General features: G+C 43.5%; 1 protein-coding gene across 5 annotated transcripts in view; it reads right to left on the bottom strand.

Moving 5' to 3' along the window:
• Window positions 1–21,754, bottom strand: part of herc1 (HECT and RLD domain containing E3 ubiquitin protein ligase family member 1) — a 43,864-nt gene that overhangs the window by 20,293 nt on the left and 1,817 nt on the right. For 3 of the 5 annotated variants that reach the window (XM_076155521.1, XM_076155520.1, XM_076155524.1), the window contains exons 2-38: window positions 19,008–19,984; window positions 18,717–18,812; window positions 18,167–18,361; window positions 17,421–17,732; window positions 16,993–17,089; window positions 15,870–16,013; window positions 15,475–15,602; window positions 15,076–15,220; window positions 14,622–14,793; window positions 14,249–14,383; window positions 13,489–13,654; window positions 12,890–13,015; window positions 12,048–12,269; window positions 11,201–11,353; window positions 10,899–11,031; window positions 10,205–10,396; window positions 9,818–10,042; window positions 9,553–9,726; window positions 9,352–9,466; window positions 8,802–8,922; window positions 8,538–8,709; window positions 7,188–7,524; window positions 6,828–6,948; window positions 6,655–6,706; window positions 5,619–5,890; window positions 5,208–5,423; window positions 4,972–5,092; window positions 4,507–4,744; window positions 4,184–4,356; window positions 3,841–3,996; window positions 3,654–3,760; window positions 3,455–3,565; window positions 3,196–3,366; window positions 2,833–3,072; window positions 2,581–2,664; window positions 1,721–2,280; window positions 45–690 (exon numbers count right to left, since the gene is read on the bottom strand). In XM_076155521.1, coding sequence (XP_076011636.1) covers window positions 45–690; window positions 1,721–2,280; window positions 2,581–2,664; window positions 2,833–3,072; window positions 3,196–3,366; window positions 3,455–3,565; window positions 3,654–3,760; window positions 3,841–3,996; window positions 4,184–4,356; window positions 4,507–4,744; window positions 4,972–5,092; window positions 5,208–5,423; window positions 5,619–5,890; window positions 6,655–6,706; window positions 6,828–6,948; window positions 7,188–7,524; window positions 8,538–8,709; window positions 8,802–8,922; window positions 9,352–9,466; window positions 9,553–9,726; window positions 9,818–10,042; window positions 10,205–10,396; window positions 10,899–11,031; window positions 11,201–11,353; window positions 12,048–12,269; window positions 12,890–13,015; window positions 13,489–13,654; window positions 14,249–14,383; window positions 14,622–14,793; window positions 15,076–15,220; window positions 15,475–15,602; window positions 15,870–16,013; window positions 16,993–17,089; window positions 17,421–17,732; window positions 18,167–18,361; window positions 18,717–18,812; window positions 19,008–19,958 — 7,779 coding nt within the window. In that variant the 5' untranslated portion in view covers window positions 19,959–19,984. The remainder of the gene's footprint in view (window positions 1–44; window positions 691–1,720; window positions 2,281–2,580; window positions 2,665–2,832; window positions 3,073–3,195; window positions 3,367–3,454; window positions 3,566–3,653; window positions 3,761–3,840; window positions 3,997–4,183; window positions 4,357–4,506; window positions 4,745–4,971; window positions 5,093–5,207; window positions 5,424–5,618; window positions 5,891–6,654; window positions 6,707–6,827; window positions 6,949–7,187; window positions 7,525–8,537; window positions 8,710–8,801; window positions 8,923–9,351; window positions 9,467–9,552; window positions 9,727–9,817; window positions 10,043–10,204; window positions 10,397–10,898; window positions 11,032–11,200; window positions 11,354–12,047; window positions 12,270–12,889; window positions 13,016–13,488; window positions 13,655–14,248; window positions 14,384–14,621; window positions 14,794–15,075; window positions 15,221–15,474; window positions 15,603–15,869; window positions 16,014–16,992; window positions 17,090–17,420; window positions 17,733–18,166; window positions 18,362–18,716; window positions 18,813–19,007; window positions 19,985–21,754) is intronic. The other 2 variants (XM_076155523.1, XM_076155522.1) reach the window with 2 other exon arrangements.

Raw genomic sequence — 21,754 nt, forward strand, 5'->3', positions numbered from 1 at the left:
ATTCATTTGTTGTAATTATGTCAATGGTGCAAAAGTAAACCTACCTTTGGTATGAGCAGCATCTCCGCATACTTGCTGCAGCTAAGCAGGGCACTGAGGGCCTTCATGGCCCCCAGGTAGAGGTAGGACAGCTGCACAGCATGGATCTCTGACTGGGTGGCAGAGGAAGACAGAAAAGGCTCATGGCTGCGGGAGCCATGCTCGTGGCCTTTCTTCCTGCTTCCCTCAGTAGGGGTATGAGGAGCCATAGTGAAAAGGATCTCATTCCCTCCTACACCAGCACTGACCACAGAGGAAATCTCGTTCTCTGACCTTGAGTTGGGGGCCACATGTGCTTTAACTTCTTCCAGACTATGGGACACACGGAGGTCAGAGGTGGTCGTGACTGGAACTATGCCAGATGATGCCTCAGCATTATCTTTTTGTTCATTGCGGTTGTACACCTCATTATCTATCTTATCGTCATTAGTAGTTGTCTCATGCCCAGTAGAAGCTGTGCTGCGATGTCGCTTATCATGGCGTCGTGCGCTCAGCTTCGAGGCCGTTTCCTCGTGGATGCTGGTAAGGTAGGTGAGATCCAACAGCAACGAGGCAGTCAAGCCACGGAAACGTGCCACGTCGAAGGGCAGCGGCTCACATGGTTCCAGGTTGTACAGTGGAGTGTCACTAGGCGACCAGAAAGTTGGGAAGCTTTAATAGAAGGGAGTGGAAAGTGAATAGAGACAAGGGAAGGAAACACAATGTGAGGGAAAGGGCAGAAGAAAGAAAGAGTGAAAGATAGAGAGCGATAGAGAAACAGTGAGAGACACACAGAGACAGAGAGTTGAAGAAAGAAATAGTTGAAGAAAGAAAGTTGAAGAAAGAAAGAAAGAGTCGAAGAAAGAAAGAGTCGAAGAAAGAAAGTCGAAGAAAGAAAGAGTCGAAGAAAGAAAGTCAAAGAAAGAAAGAAAGAAAGAGTCAAAGAAAGAAAGTCAAAGAAAGAAAGAAAGAAAGAAAGAAAGAGTCAAAGAAAGAAAGTCAAAGAAAGAAAGAAAGAAAGAAAGAAAGAAAGAAAGAAAGAAAGAAAGAAAGAAAGGGAGAGAGCACAGCATGCATGACAAACACAAATTAACCAAACTTTTGGAAAAATGAACTATTGATCTAAACCATGCAACTTGATGTAAGAAAGGAAATGCATTAACAAAAGACATGAACAGCTGTGAATTGATGTGTAGAGAAAAGGAAAATAAACGATGAGGGTAGTGATTAAACAGCAAAAGGCTACAGCTAAATAAATCAGAAAAGGGTGAATACAGCCAGTGAAGAAATGTTCAGCAATCACATTTAAATTCTGTAGCAGTTCACACATTTCTTCAAACGTGGTCATACTGGTGAGAACAAACACCACAGTGTGATTTTTATATTTCTGTACTTCATAACATCATGCGTAGCACTGCTGTTGGCCAAACAAACACAAACCTCCCTCTTCAGCCATTCAGAAAGTCACAGCCCAATTCAAATAGTTATTTTGAGAAATAGATGTTACACATAAAGAGTTTGGTTTAAACAGAGCGAGAGAGAATCTGAGCACATTTTTACCCAACAGTAGTGATGGCCAAATGTTTACTGAGCAGGGACATTCAAAGGAAAATCTACAACTAGCTGTCCTTTGGTAGTATCTATAAAAATATAAAGAGCAAATGTAACAACAAAACACAGCATTATCTTTTTCCCCCAGTACCTGATGGTGATCTCAGCCTCATCCCACTGCACCTTGGCCGAGGTACTGCCTTCTTTCACCACTCCAAGTAGCGTAGCGTGTCGCCCTGTCTGCTTATGTACACATCTTCCCCCGACACGGAGCCCTGCATCTGCTCCACCGATCACTGCCAGGACCGGCCACACATCCGTACACAGCGTTCTGAGATGGTGCTCTGACAGCTCCCCCAAGCCATGCTGCCGTCCGTGGCGACCCCTCTCCTCTTCTGTCCTTGTGGGTGTATCATGTGTCTCTCTCTGGGCATCGTGCTCCTCACGGCTCTGAACTGAGCGACTCTTTTTCAGTCTCTGACCAACACTACTGCCAGAAGCACTGGTAGACTCTCTAAAGCAGGGCTTGATCTTGTGAAGCCGTTCGATCATGGTCTTGTTGATACGATGCGTCCAGTCGTCAGTGCGATGCAAGATACGGATAAGCTGCGTGGTGGCCTCGGCCAGGACGGTGGCCATGGGGCTACAGACTGGGTCACCGGGCAAGAGGTCTCGGGGTGTGCCCCTCATTTGCATGTCACAGATCTTAACCTGGAGATATCAAAGAATAGTTTAAAAGTTAAAACAAATAGGATAACCTATTTTCATATTTCACAAGGATCGAGGGGAGTGAGTGAGTTTTTCTGGTACATATGTAAAATAAATCTAACAATATCCAAACAAATGTATAACAATGAAACAAAAGCCAGTGTTACAAATGAAGGAACAAATGAAATGAGCTGTTTCTGGAGTCAAGATTTACTCCAAACGCAATGAACCCAAGGTATAAAGTAAGAATTCTGCCAACAGAGCATCTCAGACCACTGGTCATAAACATGTATGTTGCTTTACCTTCTCTCCAGGGTTGCTGCTGTAGAACATCACACAGGGATAAAGCTCTGTGGCATCCACATCCTCAAAGGCTAACTTGGGCTCCTGTGGAATCAAAGGTCATATTGCATCTATCAGTTTGTATGAATTAACGAGCAGACACAAGACAGATAACAAAGCTATAAAACACCAGTCTGCATCTGAATAGATAAGTCCACTTAGCATCCTTATCATGTTTCCCATATCACCATTACCCTGGTTATTGTCTCTTACCTCTCCGTTCTTGCCAAAAGAGATTGTCCTTGCCTCCATGTCTAAGACACAGGTGATGAAGTCTCCCTGGGTGAAGCTGCTAAGTGTCAGTGTTTGCTCTCCATTGTGGTAAAGGTTGCCACTGTACGCCCGGTAGAGCCACATATCTGACGTAGTGCGATGGTTGAAATCATGCACGGGCCATCGTGAAACACCGACACATGTTCCCTCATTTCCACGGTTCTCCTTCACGATGTAAAACTACATGGGGATGAAGCAAAATTATTGTATACTCAGCTGAGTTCTAAATGTTTCTCTAAATATCACAAATATATCAGTGTCACCAACATGTGGAGAACAAAACGACATTATACAATGCTATACCTTCCATTGATAACATCCAGAAGAGACACCCGTGGAGGCCAGCCCATAACCTTTACCCCCACTACCATGGGTCAGCCCCTGGCCATTTTCCACTACACAGCACTGAGCCTTCTCTGGGTCAAACGACACCTCTTGGATAGGAAGATTCTCATCCTCCTCCTCCGACTCCCCCTATGGATGGACAGCAGCTGAGAGTCACTCAAACAAATAATGGGATTCAGGAAACACAAACAGGAATGGAGTGTTGATTGCTTTTCACCTGTAGTTTCAGCTCTTGAACTTTTTCTTTGATCTGGACAGTGTGCTTGGCTTGAGCAATAGGAGCTTCCCACATACAGTCAGACAGCAATGAGAACAGGCGCTCCACAACCTGGAAGAGACCACATGCTTTAACTGGCTGACTGACAACTTATTATCGTCACTGAGAATGTAAGTATACTTCAAACCAAGATGCATACCTGTGTCATCTGGTCATCCTCCATATTGGCCTCACAGGCAGGCAGGACAGCCTCCAAGACATGAAGAGCTAGAAGCCGAGTTCTCAAGTTGCCCACCAGAGGGACACCTACAATTTAAAGCCACTTGTGTGAGGCTCATCTACGTTTAATTATGACAGCATGTATCCAAACTGTATGCTGGTTGTACCTGAACAGCATTTTTGTGCAGCGATATTGAGTAGCACTTCAGTCCATTTAGGGGAAGCCATCTTGGACTGGATGGCCTTGGAGGACACAACTCTTCTTAGGAAGACTAGGAAGTCTCCTAAATGCAATTCTGCTGTGTGCTGCTTACGCAGCAAAGCTGAAAACACCAGAATTACATTCACTAATTATTATAGTTAACATAATTATAGGTAACATATACATATAAATAACATATTTATTTATGCAAAAATAAATTCAATGTTCCATTTAACTGCCAATACAGGAGCATCAAACATGAGTCATATTAGTTCAGGTCGTCTAAGTCTATCAAGTTCTTTTATCACCTCTCAAGTCTTTCTTTTCAGAGTCAGCGTTGTCTTCTTGTTTATTGTCTTCCTGGTCTTGGCCAGAGGGGAGAAGGCTAAGTCCTGCCTGAGACAACAGGTTCTTTAGCTGACTGCACAGTAGGTCCAGCAGCGATTGGACAACTTTGGGACTCAACTTGTCAGCATATGTCCTGCAAAAAAGACAGATATCCATTACATAACCTTTTCAACATTTTTAGAATAGAATTAAACAAAACAATAACATGATATGCAATACATCTTTCTACTGGTTTCCCGATCTACTGATGTTGTGACTTGGCCTCCAATTCTAAATCCCTTACCCAGTGCTGATGGCCAATATCTGCAGCAGGCGAGTGGAGGCCACCTTGAGTGCAGTACTGAGCTGTGACACTCCAGCTTTCTGAAGCAGCTGGAGGGGCTGCCCCAGCATTGTCTCAGTACCACAGAGCTGGGACAACACATTGAGCAACCCGCTTGAGATGGCGAGGGAGACATCCACCGGCTGGTAGCGCACACTAAGAGCAAAAACAGTCACCAGCAGGAGGCGCTGCTGGGCTTCTAGGATAGTGGATGTACAAAGGAAGCAGAGGTTAAAGGGTCAGGCATGCTTGGCAGTCTCATGTATTGTAGCTCATATAGGGAACCTCAAGCAGAAGTAATTATTATTCTCCCGACAAAAATTTGTTGGGCATAATCAATGACTACAATTTGTATTTAAAATATAACAAAGTTAGCCCCATAAATACTCAAGGCTCCACTTATTGGGATATAGCTGTTTGTTGTACCTATATGGTGTTTGTTTGCTTGCAGCGCCCTCTCCAGTGTAACAGATAGTTGCTGGTAGATCTTATGGACAGCTGTCTGGATTTCCATCTGAAGGCTTCTCTTGGCTGCTTTAACACCGTCCTATTATGAGAATGCACAAATTCACGCATGAGCGAGTCAACAAGAATATCACACATGTAAATCCAACCAGTCATGTTTCTCATGTCATGTTACCAGGATGTGATCGGTGTCATACCTGGTAGTGGTGTAGCTGGACACTCTCTCCTTTCAGCGCTCCAGTGCCGACTGTGCCAAGCCCAAAACAACCAGCAAGGAACTGCAACCTAACAGAAGTAAGCAGGGAGGACGACTGGAAGGCACTGCCGGCCCGGTCTGTGTTCCCAGGCTGGCTGCCCTTCTCCTCCATCCCAGAAATCAACACCACAATCTGGTGGAGAGCTTCCAACCGCAACTAGGAGCAGAGCACAACCCTTTGCTAAACTCAAGCTTTTAAACAGGGTTACAGGTTTATTTTCAAGATGCACCTAATCTGTTGGGAGAAACCCTGCAGTCATTCAAGGTCAGTAATAGGATGGAAAGCAAAAAAACATAGGCTCTTCATATGTACCTCATTTGAGACAACATGGTAGTCAGATAAATTACTCACCTCTGCCCTGCTCTGTTGCTGTTCCATGGCCAAGGTAGTGGCCTGTGGACTGGTAGACGTGCCTTCCTCTGGCTCCTTGAAGGTTGGAGTCAGACCCACATCACCGCTGACAAAGCTGAGCATGTTGTCAATTAGAGCATGGATGCCAAGCGAGCGGCTCAGGTCCAGATCTGACTCTTCATAAGAGTGTGTTGAGCCGTAACTTTGCTTGCGGCTAAATTTGGCCCGAAACCATGACTCTGCCAGAGAGTCTGGAGAACTGTGCAGCAGGCCTGAGGAGAATACAGGCAGACAAGCTTTTCAGACATATACATCCATAAGATAACCATATTGGTGGATGACCAGTTTGATGAAAAGCAATTATGAGATATGCAATGCAAAGCAATATTATTGTATGAGAGTACATCAGAGAGCCAAATAACAATCCCTCATGCTGTCATAAACCTTCATCAGCCATCATGATTTCATCAATAATGCACATTGGTTTCCAATAACACACTGAGGAAAAGTGCTGTAGTTGAGAAGTGAAATGGTAAGCAGGCTAGCATTTCCATCAAACAGCTGAGACCACTGAGGTAACAGCATCAATACCGAGGACTTCTTACATGAAACCGTGACACAAAATTACATTCTTTACCAGAATGCACTGTCACGTTGCAAAGTAATCAACCATTCCCAAGCAGAGGAGTGAACTGGTACTGGTACAATAGCTGTACGATCTTAATCACCTTTTGCTATTGATGGAGATAATTTATTACTCTAGAATTAAACACGCTTCACACAAAAAAGTATATGAAGTGTTCCCTCATTGTGAGGGGTTGCATGGAGGGGCAGTCATGGAGGTGTGAGCTAACAAGAGAAGGAAACATGCCATCGTTTACTTGCTTGGAGCTCCTCTTGTGTTTGGGGCTCAATTGCCCCAAAAGTAGCAAATAAACTATCCACACAGAAACCAAAAGACAGAGACAAGAGTAACTAAAAACCTTTATCATCCTTACTGTAATAGTTCATATATTTCCTGCAAAAGATTGTTTACCTCTCTTTTTGTGAGAGAATGCTAAGTCCAGGTCCACATTTCTCCTTCCACTCTGCAAGAGAAAACAGAGACAAATGTCTATTAAAGTCTCTTCACTGGCATAAACATCATAAACAATGGCGTGGTGAAACGTTGTGTATTCTTCTGTGTGTGTGTGTGTGTTTGAGGCTTACCAGAGTGTAGCCCTCCTCATCTGACTCGGGCTGAGAGAGGTCGGACTCACTCCTGGACTTCATCAGTCTGTAGCTGGGGCTGCTCTGCACTGAGCGACTCTCTGCACTCAAACTCTCACTCCTGCAACCACAAATGTCACTTTATCTTTACCATAAAGGTGCAACCAAATTCCTAAACTGCACAAAGCCCATTAAAACATTTAACCTCTAAGATTTGATATGCTGTATAAATTCAATGTAATTCCTACCATTATGTATATCAAAATTAATATATATATATATAAATAAAGATATTGATTGAACACCTCCCCTCCTCCCAGCTGTCAGGGACTGCTGTCTCTAAATGGCCCAGTTTCTGACCTGGTCAAGAAGCTCAGACACTCCTGTGTTCCTGAGGCTGACTGGGCCTGGCTGTCCTCGTGGTCCTCCTTCGTCAGCTCGCCCAGCACCGGACTCACCCCCACCACCAGCAGGGCACAGCGATGGATCACCGAGTTGCAGGCAGCTGTGTACAGATCCTGGCCCTCTGGGAGACCAGTGCTGCCTCTCCTCCCCTCTTGTGATGGATCGGCCTCCTCCTCTCCACATCCTCCACTCCTGGACACAGAGCCCGAGCCCAGGCCCGTGCTGCTGCTGGCTCGCTCTCTGTCACGACTGCGAGCTACCTCCCGTGCTGAGAGGAAACATTGAAAGATTTCTGTAGTGTGCAGCATGCGCACACACACATGGACACACACACGGACACACACAAGATGCTTTAGTTAGAGTACAAGCAGCAGCTCCAAACTATATAACATCACCTTTAGTGGCAAATGAATTCCAATGCAATACTCCACCACATCAGAATGTCATGTTTGTCTGACCCACTCTGAAGGGAAATCGGAGAGCCAGAATTACCTACTACTTCCTAAACACACCACACAAGAACTAGGCTACATTAATGAAACAACAGGCCAGGTTAGGTCTGGGAGAGTAAGGTTTTTCCTCTCCCCCTTACCATGATCTGGTGAGCCTCACGTCTAGGAGCCATGGCGACCAGCCGCGACTGGCTCTAACTCGGCTTGGAAAGGCTCAGGGCGACGGAGGCTCATGATATTAACTGCTCACAGGCTTTACAGCGTCCAACGATTAATTATTATTATAGGTAATGCAAGTTAACATCAGAATCCAATCAGTTTTTAAGACCCGTCTAAAATCATATTTGACATTTTAAGGTCTAAAATTCAGTTTATAGTCTTATTGGAGCCGTGGAAACCCTGTTCATCACTGCACTGAAGCTGATAGAGTGTGTAGGCATCTTCACTGACTCCACATTCACTTCCCCGCACCATTTAGTTACTTTCATCGGACTAAGGGCGGGACCTCCGGGATTTACAACACACATACTGTAACACTTTCTTTTTTCAATTAAACCAACTACTAAATGCTCTATTCTTTTCTCATCTGTTTGGTTACAGTGACCACAAAATGACATCACTCCTTGGTGCTTCAAACTAATTGTACAGCAATTGTAACATGAAATCAATATCCAAATCCTGAAAACTGCAACAGCTTATGGAATGAGACCAGAGTATTGGATTGCACCAAAAGTAATCGTAAATCATTTCTAACACACCTCTACACCTCGTTCATTTAATAACAAAAAAGCGCTGAAGAGGAGCAGACAGGTAAAATATTAAAGCCTTGGAAAAAAAAGATAGATGAACTTACTCCCAGCTGTCATTACTTCATGGTCCCTGTCCTCCTCTTCATCGTCTTGCTCCTGATGACCCTCCTCTCTCTCGCGATCGGCTCGCTCCTCTAGCTCGGCCTCCTCATCGATGGTGCGCGTGAACGAGTGCTCCTGAGGATCTATGTCCAGAGAGTCCTGATTGTCTGAAATCTGATCAGGCACATTCAAATCAAAGACAAATATTTCTGCATGAACAAAGCACAAATGTGTGTATATGCATATGTGACTTTTGTTGCACTCACCCTTCTCTCACGTGAAGAAGAGCGGGTCTGGATGAAGTCCATATTCTTACAGGCCAGCAGGCGGTTCCGTACTTTATAAACACTGCGATAGACTTCTGCCAACGACTTTGATGGCTGATACCTGATGGGGAAACAAATACATAGTGGTTTGAAGCAACATCTTTCTCATTGTTGAACATTTATCTAGTGTAGTACTCCCTCCTACCCCTTTCCAGCCCCTGTACCCCTGTATCCATGACTCCTCCCACCAAAAAACACATGACGTGATTGATAATTAAGGTACCAATTCCCCAATTCCATTAAAGAGTTTGTCTGAATTTTAATTTGTAATCTGTATTATATGACGTTAGGGTAAAACAATTAAAATGTATTTGTTACCTTAATTGCAGTTCATCTAAGTTTTTAAGAACTTGTTACAGCACAAGAAAACATCCAATCACCTTTTTTAAACTCTACAGTGTGAGACAGCAATCAGCCGCATACTATATAGAATGTAGAAAATTATTACAATGTTATACAAAACACCATGTAGATGTGTGTGTTAGAGTACCTTCCTTCTCCACAGGCTTGGCCCAAGAGTCCTGTGTGCTTCAACAGAGCCGACAACACAAACCTCGACACAGTGTCTAACAGGGACTCATTACTGAGAGACGCATTGTCCCAGTCTGAAACAGAATAGACAGTTCAATGCAGTCAGATGCTTCCTCTATCAGTCGATCAAATAAATTATAAATCAAATAGCTTGGTGGACCTTTGCTGAGGGCATAGTCCTGCATGTTGATCCACAGACTGTTGGAAGGCTCTTTGGAGGAGCCCAACGCCAGATCCACCAAAGCACTCAAGTCAGGACGCAGTGTGCAGTCAAAGGGCTTCTGCTCCTCATTCCCAGACAACGCTGCCTCCAACAATGAGCTGATGCAGCTGTCTGATGGGCACAAGTGAACAGCTGTCAGCTCAGGAAGTGAACAACAACATAACAAGCACATCGTCACCATAAGTGTGTGTCCTCTCCCTACCGAGCTGCGGGATGTCCACCTCCAAACCGTTGCTGAACAGTGGTGTTTTCAGCCAGTAACCAGTGTCCTGTTCCTCCAGGGAGGTAGGGGCTCCTTGCAGCATCCCGCCTAGGCAACGACCAACCAGCAGGGCAACCGTCCTCTCCAGGTCCACAAGCCACATCCAGGAGAGGACCGGCTGCGGCAGGGACACACTCGAAACCGGCTCAGCAAAGTCAGATGTGCCTGGGGGGGGTGACACCATGCTTAGTGGTTCAAGTGGCTAAAAAAACAGACTCAGACAGATGATGCACTGCAAAGTTTGACCTTATGGGTAATAAAATGCGTACATCCTCATAGATATAATAGCGAAACAACTATTAAAAAGTAATAAGAATGAATGCTCACCATGAAGAGGCCACTGCAGTTCCTGGTCCTCCAGTGGGGAGGCGGCGGGGAGCAGTCTGTTGAGGCGGTCCAGAGGAGGCAGCAGGTCTAGCAGGTGGCTCAGCAGAGGCCTTGCCACCGACACAGGCAGCAGCAGCAAGGAGTTGATGATCTGGCACAGCATACTGCCTGCCGCCGACACGTAAATCACATCTGGAAATGACACAATCAGCAGTTTTTGTTATTATCCAGTTGTGGTTGCAATGACTTGATACACCAGATGAAAAATGACAGCACAAGGGAGAGTAACAAAGATACACTATGCTATGTGTAAATGATCAAATATGCTTATTTCTAAAATCAATTATTAATGTGTATAGATAATGTGTAAATTATAAATGTGTAAGTGTGTAACCTCTCCCAAGGTTTCTTCCGTTTTTTCTAATACATTAAGGTTTTCTCAGGAGCTTTTCCTTGTGTTCCTAGAGAGCTTTGGGAGAGGTCAGAATTTTCCGGGCTATACAAATAAAATTGACTTGACGTTATAACTATAATTACTTCATTCATGTTCCTATATGAGGATTGATAGATCGATGATTATTTATTAAAATAAAGCAAATTATGAGAAGGGAAAATGTGAAAAAAAGACAGTTAAACTTTTCAGAGCAAGACAAAAGTTTGAGGCGGCTCTTTCAGCTTCAATGCCAGAATTTACCTTGCAACTTCTCTCGTATGCTGCCGTTCCATGAGCTCTCTTTGATCAAAGTGGCCGAGCGAGAAAATATATCTGTGGCATGAGGCAGCAGGAGTTGGAGATGTTTGTGGAGCAGAGCTACACTGCTGGAGTTCTAGAGGGAAAAATAAAATGTAATATCATTTTTAATATTCATTTGACTTTTGACTGTTAAATTTCCCATCACGGATGGATAAGCTGGTTTGGAGAATACATAGATAGGTGGAAGAGTCAAAGGTTTTGAACATATAGATTATGAACACAGGCTGCCAACTGTCCATTACCTCAGTGGCAGAGTTAATGTGGCAGTAAGCTAGCAGTTGCTTCTGCAGGGAGCAGAGGAGTTGGTGGAGGTGAGCCGGTTGGCTGCTGTCAGATGAGGATGTTCCCTGCTGCAGCTTGTCGCTGTTCTTCTCCAGCTCACCAAAAGCTTGATCCTGCAAAATATGTTTGTCGGTTAAGACACACGTTTAAACGCATATGCATTTTATGTAAAGGTAATGGGGTTCAGAGGAGGTGTCGGTATTTCATCAAGCTCAAACATGACGATGCTTAAAAATGCTGAAGGCTCATAACCTGCAGATGATTTTGGAAACAATCCTGAATTAACACTCCGCCCATCTGAAGCCGCTGCGGCAAGATCAATGATACAGGTGTGATATGAGGTGATGCTGAAATATTTCATCAACAGATTCTCATTCAATCTCTCAATCTTTATTTCATCTTGCAGCTTCTCCAAATGCGTCTTCATACAGCTGATGATTGTTGTGAATTGATGATTGAAGAGAACGAGGCACAGGGACAAATCGGTGCTGCGCTAAGAGGAAGGCAGCAGGTGATAATAGTCATGCTCTACCTCCACAACTCCAATATTGATAGAATGGGGTAGAGGCAGAAGAGTTTAAGTAGTTTGTCATATGTTGACCGAACTGATAAATAGCTCTCTGAATAATAATATCTACCGCTGTAAATTCTGAGGATCATAATGATACCACAACCAGTGGTTTGTTATTGAACATTCTGTTGGATTAAAATCAATAAGCGCAAACTCTGAGCTTAATGAGTTATACCAAACAATTATACAACTTAAACAGCCATTATATTTTTCAGAACAGAGAACCAGTTACTTACAGTATAAAAGCCGAGGTTTCTGAGGAGAGTCTTCATGAGAATCTCAGCCAGATGGGTGTCAGGATGGCTGGCTGTGGTGCTGTAAGTGGAGTCAGGGGACGCTGTAAAACCCCCGCCAGAGGAGAGCACCTCTGGGCCATCAGCAGGAGAGCTGTATCCCAGCAGGGAGGCCACATGAGTGTGGTCCTGGAGGCTGGTCAGGATAATATCTAGCTGCATTCTCTGCAACACAGAAGACTATATTCTAGTGACCCAAAACAGTGTTGTATCGCAAACAAGGAACACTACTTCCTAGAAAGCTGGCAGTGGAACAGATACCATATTAGTATTTGAGAGTTGAATAATCTAGGAATGTTGGGGCCAATGTGCTGGTAGACGAGCCATAAGGTTTTCACAGCCCATATCAACATGTAATTGGACTTCTTTGGTTCTGTGTCTCCCTTGTGATACATGCTTTCAGCAGGGTAAACATTGGCAGGTGACTCCATTATAGAGATCAATAGAAAGCTCTCAAGACCTTTAAATTTGAGACTATCAAGTCTCTTACTGCCTGTGCTGTTGCTTTCAGAAGGCTTTGTGAGATCACTTAGCAAAAGCAATGGAGTATAACGCTATGACACTATGCACATACACAGGTAGGCAAAGGTACACTAGGATCTGTGTGACATAAATTTCGTCATCAGTCAATGTACAGGTGGACTAGTGTGCAGCAACCAAATACTTATTTTTTATCGTCTACGCCTTTAGGAACAGAAGCAAGTTGATGAGAGAGAATCTTTGTTCCATTCCAAAGTCTATCCCAACAGCTAAGCTCTATCTGTGCATGAGGTAGAACAGGGTACCTGTCCTTTGGAGAGACTCTCCCATCTGTCAGGGCCCTGTGGCAGCAAGGAGTGAAGAAGCTCCATCCTCTCTCTCAGCGGTGGCAGCAGCATGGTTGCACCAACCGAAAGAGTTTCAATCACCGCCTGGAGAGACAGATACAAAACATATTGCAACTGCCCGGCTACAGATTCAGAAGATTACATTTTAAGGACTAACAGACATATTTCAACCAGAGAAGTGAACATGTCACAAATATAAAACTAATACATCTCCATTGAACACCAATTATGTATCAGTCTCTCTGAACAGGAAAAGAATGTGGGAGTCGTCATCTAACTATGAATCAAGATTTATTGCCCACTTTTCACAATAATGTAGAAAAATAGATTGATTTATGAAAACCTGGATTTCATACTGTCAAATCCTCAAGGGACGTTTCATGTATACTGGTATTGTTCAGAAGGAGTTTCTGTACATGTCTGCCACCTGGGATACAAAGGTCTGGTTCATGGCTTCACTGATGACATGATGCAATGAAATTCAATCAAATAGTTTTCATGTTAGTTTGTTGCTACTAAATCCACTGTGAACAACAAAGCATCTACTTTTTTCTGACCTCTTGAATCTCATCTGGAACAGAGGAGTCCATCAGTCTGAACAGCAGATTCCGCAGGGGCCTGGCCTGCCGGCCTAGGATACTGGTGGCCACGCCCCCAGCCAGGGCCAGAGCCAGATGATTGGACAGAAGTCGCAGGCACAGCTTGAGGAAGTTATGATGTTCCCTGTAAAGATCCAAAATGAATCATTCAGATAAATATATTCATTTTTGGAGTCAATCAGTGATGATTTTCCTGAGCGAGCAACATAGATTGGCTTTGTGATTTTGCTTCTGCTGTGGACATATTGACACATGAATAAGCCGAGTGTGAAGCTACAAGGGAAAGATCAATTTGTGCACAAAATGTACCACAATACAAATTGTACTGTAGCATCCCGGACACACACGTACACATGCAAACATGGGGGGAGGCTGCACCCATAATTGTTTGCGATGGAGAGACAGAGAGGGGTTCAGTTGTGAGAGGGAAAGTCAGTGAGTCTCTTGTTGTTGTTGTCTTGGTTGCGCTCCCAACCCGGGCTTAGGTGTATTAATAGGGAATAAACTTGTCATTCTGTTGACATTAACAACAGCTCTGTATTCCTCTCTAATAATAACAGCATGTTGAACACGTTTGCATGTTGGCAATACAGAAATCATATAAATAGAAAAAGAAAGGGAAACAAGTACATTCAGTGAGCATTTGGGGAATGTATGCAATAGCCTTTACAGGTAATTTATGTGAGTTCACATGCTGATTGCTTAACAGTGTACTTGCCTGGAGGAAGGGAACGGCAGAGGAGGAACTTCACTGTTGATGCCATCACAATATCGCTCCAGGAAGCACCGCAGATGGGAGAAGGTGCTTTCTTCCAGGTCGACACAGTAGGGCCTGTGCCAAGCCACCACTTGCCTACAGGGGAATTTACACAGTCATACATATACTTGTGCGTCAACTTTCAATCTGTTTACATTGACCTTCTGCTGGGCCCCAGTTGTAGCTGAGAGAACATAAACTGAATCATGCTTATATGACTTTTTCACTGTGATGGAATTATTGGAACTAAAGAGAGAGCAACATGACCACTCATACTCCATGAATACCCTGTCTGTGTGTGTCTGTGTCTGTGTGTGCTCTGCTTGTAACTGACCTGTCTCTGGGCAGGGCTGTCCAGGCGAGACTGTGGGAGGTGCCAGCTGAGATCTGCTGGATAGCGACCCCATCCAGGCCTACAACCTTTTTGGGCTTGGTGATCGGCCCTGTTGAGTTCCCTTGGCCACACTGACCCATGGAGTTGTTGCCCCATGCATATACTTCATTATCTAGTTGAAGAAATAATGTTGAAAAAGTGTGATGACCTCACACACGAAAAAAAAAAAATCCTCAAATAAAAGTTATGCATTAGCTTAAACAAAGTTGGTGTTTATCTTTGCTAGTACATCATGACGCTTGCAACAGTCTTGGCACGTGTTTAACAAACACAAAACCTCTGACAACATGTTGATGTGCATGAGTCAATACGGCACCAGATATCCATGTGTAACCATCAGCAGATAAGCATTTCAAAGAAAGAACGATGGCACATGGAAAGGGCAGAGAATTACCATGAGACAAGGCCAGGCAGTGACTGTCTCCGATGGAGATGTCCACCACCCTGGTAGTAGCCAGCTCCTCAATGAGTTTGGGTCTGAGTGCCGTGGCCTCTGACGATCCGCATCCCAGACAAGCACCACAGCCCCACGCATAAACCTTATGAAAACATGTCAAGTGAATATTCTAGGAAATGCAACACTACAAAGCATTTTATTCTGTCCATTAGTCGGACAAAAACGTGTGTAAAACAGTTATCTTACTCTGAGAAAGATAAGATGAAGCACACCAAGCTAAAAATGAACTATTAAACAAGAAACTATAACATTAATCTATTCAAAACTAAATGTTCTGCTATTTGTCTGCCTTTATTTCAAACATCACATCTATATGCATCAGGAATGAAGCCCTACCTGGCCAGTTGAGGTTAAGGCAAGAGATGACTGGCTTCCTGCGCAAACTTTCCTGATGAACATGCCCTGCAGGGCCTCCACAACTTTGGGCTTGTATACCCGGTTGGTATCACCATGACCTAGTTTGCCTGCAAAACAACACAGACTGATACACTACACAGACTGATACACTACACAGCTGTACAACTGCCACTCAAACAATTAAAACTATGACTTACTAAAGATAAACGCAACACTTGGCAATTTTGAAGATGGTCAGGTTAAGTAAAACACATCAACAACATTAGTCATTAAGATAGATTCATGAGGTGCGTCTCTATTGATTTCATTCGCTTGGAGATATAGCCATGCTTTTGTTTTTGTCACGTTTCAAACACAAAAGACGTTTTACGTACCATTGTCCCCTCCTCCAAATGACCACACAGTACGGCCATCCTTGGATAGTGCAATAGTATGAGAGCTCCCACATGACACCTCTCCCACATTACTGATGTCCTTCACTAGGGTAGGAATATTCCGGCTATTACTGTCACCATGACCTGCAAACACATCAACAATAACGATATCAGTCACTTTAAGAATTGGTTTTAAAGGAGGGGAGTTGTGGAGCTGCATCATTCATGAAGCCTCTGACTTCACTTTGCGTGGAAACTCAGACCCCACAGTGCATCATAACCCCAACCCCCACCGGCCTGGCTGCAGAACAGACAGACAACGACAAAGACACCCTTCCCTTAAAGCATTGAGCTCTAAAGCAGAAGAAATAGGATTTCATGCTGATTTGACACGTTTACTTTACAAAGAAATTGACACATCACATGGCTATTCCATTGCAGCAGCTCATTAACATGCCAGTGTTAAGTGACATTCAACTGGTACACCCCTTACAACACAGACATATTAAGCACGAAGCTCTGTGAGTGCATTTTAGTTTTTTTAACAAATTACCCACACACCGTAACCCTTTACAGAACATATTGAGTACCTACTGCAACACACGATAAGTCTCTTATTGGCTCGGTACTCAAAAGTGTCCTTAAGTGCCATACTGTGCTTATACATTTAATATGAGTGTAATGAGTATGGAATTTTCCTTTGAGCAAATGTAAAAAGAAAAAAAAATTCTAATGGATTTCACACACAAGCCACAGACAGCTTCCCCTATAGATTGTCTCTTATTAAAGTACCTACAGAAGATTCTGCAGTTTTCTTCATGTGCTGGCTGCTTCAAGCTATACACACGTGTGAATCTCTGTGAGGCAGTATACATTACAATATAGTGCTCCAAGTGTTACAGCGTTAATTCAATAATCAAACGTGTACAACTCAACCAGCTTATTTGGGTGCATTGACTAGATGTTTAACATTTCTTTTGCATTCCATGACAAAATGTTAAAATAACATGATATACTCTGTTGAATCCTAACACAAAAACTGACATTTGAAATCTTCTGAAATCTCGTGTAATAGATTAATCTCATAATAAATAAATGAACATAAATTAATTCAACAATTTACCTAATCGTCCAAAATCTCCTTCGCCCCACGTGTAAAGCTCTCCATCCTCGCTGACAGCAGCACTGTGCCTGTAGCCAGCCGACACACACACCACCACCTGACACAAAGGATTACGGAGGAAGCGCATTATTCACTGCCAGTTATGCCAGAAAAAAATCCCAAACGGGGCATCTATCTGATTACAGATACAATACTATATATTATATCTCTTTTGGTTTACTTCTGGAAAACATTACACAAATCAGATAGACGACACTTGCAAAAAAGTGCACATTGACATTATATTGAATAGTAAATTTGACTACATTTTAATGAAAAAACTTTTTTCTTTTCCTTGCATTAAATGTATTTTATTTTAGAAACAAAAGCTGAAATGGAAGGATAGGAGTATAACATCATAAGTCAAGTTGTAGTAGTTGTAAGCGTACCTTTCCCTGTAGTGGACCCTGGATAAGTTTGGGGTATTTTTGCGTCGAGCTGTTCCCGTGACCTAATTTGCCATAATCGCCATCACCCCAGCTGAACACTTCACCCTCTGTGATGAAGGCCAGTGTGTGGCCATCAGAGCCCTTGGATGATGACACTTTCTTGATAGAACGGTGGGGTTCAAACGTCAGCTTCTTGAGTGTTGACTGGTTGTTGGAATCCCCTAGGCCCAGGCGGCCGTAGCTTCCCTTCCCGCAGGCCCGCACAGAGCCATCAGATGAGATCACAAAAGTGCAGTATTGGCCTGCTTCGATCTGCCGAGAATGAAGCCAAAGACATTATTAGCTTACCTCAAGTTCAGTTTTGTTTCAATGCTTTGAATGGGTTAGACCACACTTGTCATCATAGCTATCAGTGACACCACAATACTTTTGATTTGATTGTATTAAGATAATTCATTTTCTTTATAGATTAATAAGAAATAGACATTAAACTTTTAACTCTTCCTCGATCTTCAAGAGAGCAGGTCTGTAACAAATCCTGTATGTCACACTGCTTCCTGTCTGTCCAAGCAGAGTAATTTCAATATGAATGCATCAATTCCTTGATGTTCAGGTTTTAAACTCATCATAATATTCATGCCTTGTATTTGAATAAACAAAACATTCTATGGTGAATAGAGAGAAGAGATGTTCAATCTCTCAAAAATGCAGGTAAACATGCAGACTGGTGAACTGCTTTCTCTTACCGTCTGTGCATCAGCAAAGCTGGGGGCTAACTTGGGCTGCAGAATCTTCTCTTGTGTACCCTCCACTAGTTGGTGGCTGCTGTTACTGCCCCATACATAAACCTCACAGGTCTCAGACACCATGGGTGTCTCACCGGTCTGAATACTGTCTGGGCTTACACAAGTGCGGGAGTAGTCAGATGCCATTCGGCATACCTGGACAAAAAAAGGACATAACAGTAGATATGAGGGTTGATTGATATGTCCTGAGCATTACATTCATTGAACGAGCTGCCTCAAAAGATGTTACATCATTAACTTTTCAACATATTCTGCTTTTAAGCAGTACCAGTTTGGTAGGACGTGAATGTTTGAGGGGGCCAAATCAGGTGAGTGAATCATTGCAGGCAGCCATCAAGTACAGAAAAATTATCCCTTGCGTGGAAATGAAGTAATATAATGGTCTCTCTTTTGTTTTTGGGTTCAACATGGCAGCCACAAAAATCTACAAAGAATGTTGGGCTGCCAATTGATTCACAAATAATGTTCCAATACACACAACATGTATTACCTCTTCAAAGAGACAGAGTGCTGCCTCATACAATGAGCAGAGGCCATCAGAAGATCGTGTTGGTTCTCTCCATTGGCTGCGATCTGCAGAGGAGCCCTGGGACAAACAGAAACAAAAGCCGATGTTTAGACCATAAATGGCTTCATAACAATTAAAGACTTAATATTACACACAAAAGAGATTTTCGACACCTCAATCAGTAAAAAAAGTAATGTGATGGAGTAACTGAGGAAACTTTTAATTTGTCTAGCTCATTGACGATATGCGTTAAGTTTCTACGAGTAAACTTACCAAAGAACGTCTCATCTGCATGAGAATGTTCATGAAACAATCGTAGCCGATGAGGCCCTCTTGGTTCTGAATCATCTTACTCTGCTCCATGGAACTGACCACAGCTGATGCAGCCAACGCCATCTCAATCCATTCCAGCAAATAGCGCAGAGAACCCCTCTGGGATGCTAAGCCTAGCAATAGCTCTGAGGCTAGCCTTCGCCCTAAAATATCAGCCCCAGAGTTTGGCATGGTCACACCCTTGAGGAAAGTGGTGACCTGGGCAAGGCAATCCAGGCCCATTGGTGGGATCTTGCTCTCATTGGCCAGAGAGAGGGGTGGCAAAGAGCTAACAACATCGATGGCTGTGTGTATGACGTCATTGCACAAGTTAATGTTGCCTCCTGTACCTCCACCTGGACTGGGTGGAGGGGGCATCATCCAGCTCTGTCGCAGAAGAGCAAAAAGCAGGCTGAGCCCAGTGCGAACACCCATCTCAATGAGGGCGTCTGTGCTAGAACGTGGCCGCTCGCTAACAGAGTGCAGATCAGCCAAACCAGAGTTGTTCTCTGGGGAATGCTGCTGCTGCTTGACTTTGCCTTTGTCATGGTACTTGTTGGACAGAGCGTAGAAGATGCGCTGGAGCACCAGCACACGTTTGCGCAAGGCCGCTGCAAAAGGAGAGTCGGAGCAGACCATCTTAGCCAGGGCCAGTTGGCTGCCGAGCAGAGCGTCCAGGTAGTGTTCTTGTTCATCGCTGGAGAGAGACTCACGCTCAAAGTCTGGCAGCTGAGGACCCTTAAGACACAACACTTGCTGTGGAAGCAGTACGACCTCTTTGTTGGCCAACAGCTTGGAGAAGAGCACTGAGACTCCCTCCCGCGTGGCTATGGACTCGCTGTCCTCTGTGATCCATGAGCTGTTCAGGTGCTCCAGCCATTTCAGCTTCACCGCAGGGATCATTAAAGCCATGGCCTGTCACTCTGGCACCATCATTCCTGAAACAGAATAGAAAACATGAACATCAAGCTAAGAAACAGGTGGGATTTGCTCCACTAAAAATTAAGTCTCAGCCATCTTCTCAAAGGACCAAAAACCTCTTCAAATAAATAAAAGACGTTCATCAATTAGAGGTCATCAATAGCCTCTAGTTTGCAAATTTGAGCCCATCACTGTAAATTCAACCCTGCTTGGTTTACAACAAGACAGCACAAATGAACGTTTCAATAACAACAGCGGGTACAGATAGGATCTTTTCTTTCCTGCGACTATTCATTACAGTCCAGCTAAATATAAGTTCAGAAGACGGGGAAAGAGAGAAAGCGAGAGAGCGAGAGAGCGAGAGAGAAAAGAGAGAGAGAGCGACATTTTTGATTACTCTGATTGCGTTTGCTTGTAAAAATCCCTGGCCCTGGTTTTATCTTTTAATATAAATGTTATTATTGCTATGGTTTGCTCACACCTTCCCTTAGCACTCACTTTACTTTATTACACATTGATATAGTGAGTGCTTAGTCTTACAAATGACAAAGAGGCAACACTGTGCATTGCTGAAGCGATCATAATTCTTGAAAGGGTGACTAATTTTTTTCCCTTTCAAGTTGAAATTTTTTTGATTTAGTCCATATAAGAGCAATTACGTAAACTGCTTCGTCAAGTGCGATCTCAGGCCCGGTGTTGTCTGAGTCACCGTCACAATATCTGACAGAGATGAAGATTTGAGCAGGCTGACAATGGAGCTAAATGTCACCAATGATAAATGAAACAGAAAATTCCGACATTTAGGTGTTTACTTGGTTGTGCCTGTTTGGATTGAACATGCAGATCACAATGTGTCACAGCTATTTATGAGAAATGGCAGCAGATACAGATTCAGACAGTGTGAAAGAGAAAATGAAGGAATTACATGGCTATCGTTTTCAAACCTGTGCCAGAAACAATTGATTGTGATCGTTTCAATCCGTGTAATTACTCTGCCTAGTGTAGTCTGATAACTGTGACACACTAACAGGCATCCGTATTACTTTTGTTTGCGTGTAAGGGCAAGTCTACTCACAAAGAAAAGTATTGCCCTGATATACCTGCCATAACCCAGTCCACTGATCAAATCAAACCAGGCGATGCTATTCCAGAGACCTTCCTTAAGTACACACAAACAGAAAAATAGGGCAGGCTACTTGTGTTGCATTTTTGTCTAGCACTGTGTTTTCTAATGCAGATCCACAACGTGATGGTAGTCAGTGACATTAATATTTCATATTCGGATTTCTATTGGAGCACTCAACAAAACAGTTAGAGGCTTATGCGGTCATGAAGGAGGTTGAGGAATGAGGACAAAGTTCAAATATCTGAATTGTGACCGAAAAAGGTTGAAAATCAAGTAAGATTTCCGAGATATGTTGAAATATGTAAGGTTAACTTCAACTCCTTTATATACTAATGAAATCAATCTCCTTTCAGATATAGGTTCTGCACCAATCTATCTCTCTTAAGATCTTGCTCGACTGGGTTTGGGTGTACCCTTGTTAGATACAGTGTGTACAAAACGTTGCAGCATTGCTTTGACAGTTGTGGTGGGGGAATCGCAACAGACTGCAACGCGGCTGACACTTTCTATTCGGCATTGGCAATGACAACTATAGCATGCAATTGGAAGGACGTAGTTCTTAAGAAAAAAATGATAATTCCTTGGTTGCAGTAGTCGTAAATCAGCTACCTCAGATGTTAATGTGCTTTTTATAATTTTGAGCTAAGGACTGGCCTTTGTC

The sequence above is a fragment of the Genypterus blacodes genome, unplaced genomic scaffold, assembly GCF_046128005.1.
Source record: "Genypterus blacodes isolate CSIRO-AG114 ecotype Tasmania unplaced genomic scaffold, CSIRO-AGI_Gbla_v1 ptg000067l_1, whole genome shotgun sequence".
Taxonomy (NCBI): domain Eukaryota; kingdom Metazoa; phylum Chordata; class Actinopteri; order Ophidiiformes; family Ophidiidae; genus Genypterus; species Genypterus blacodes.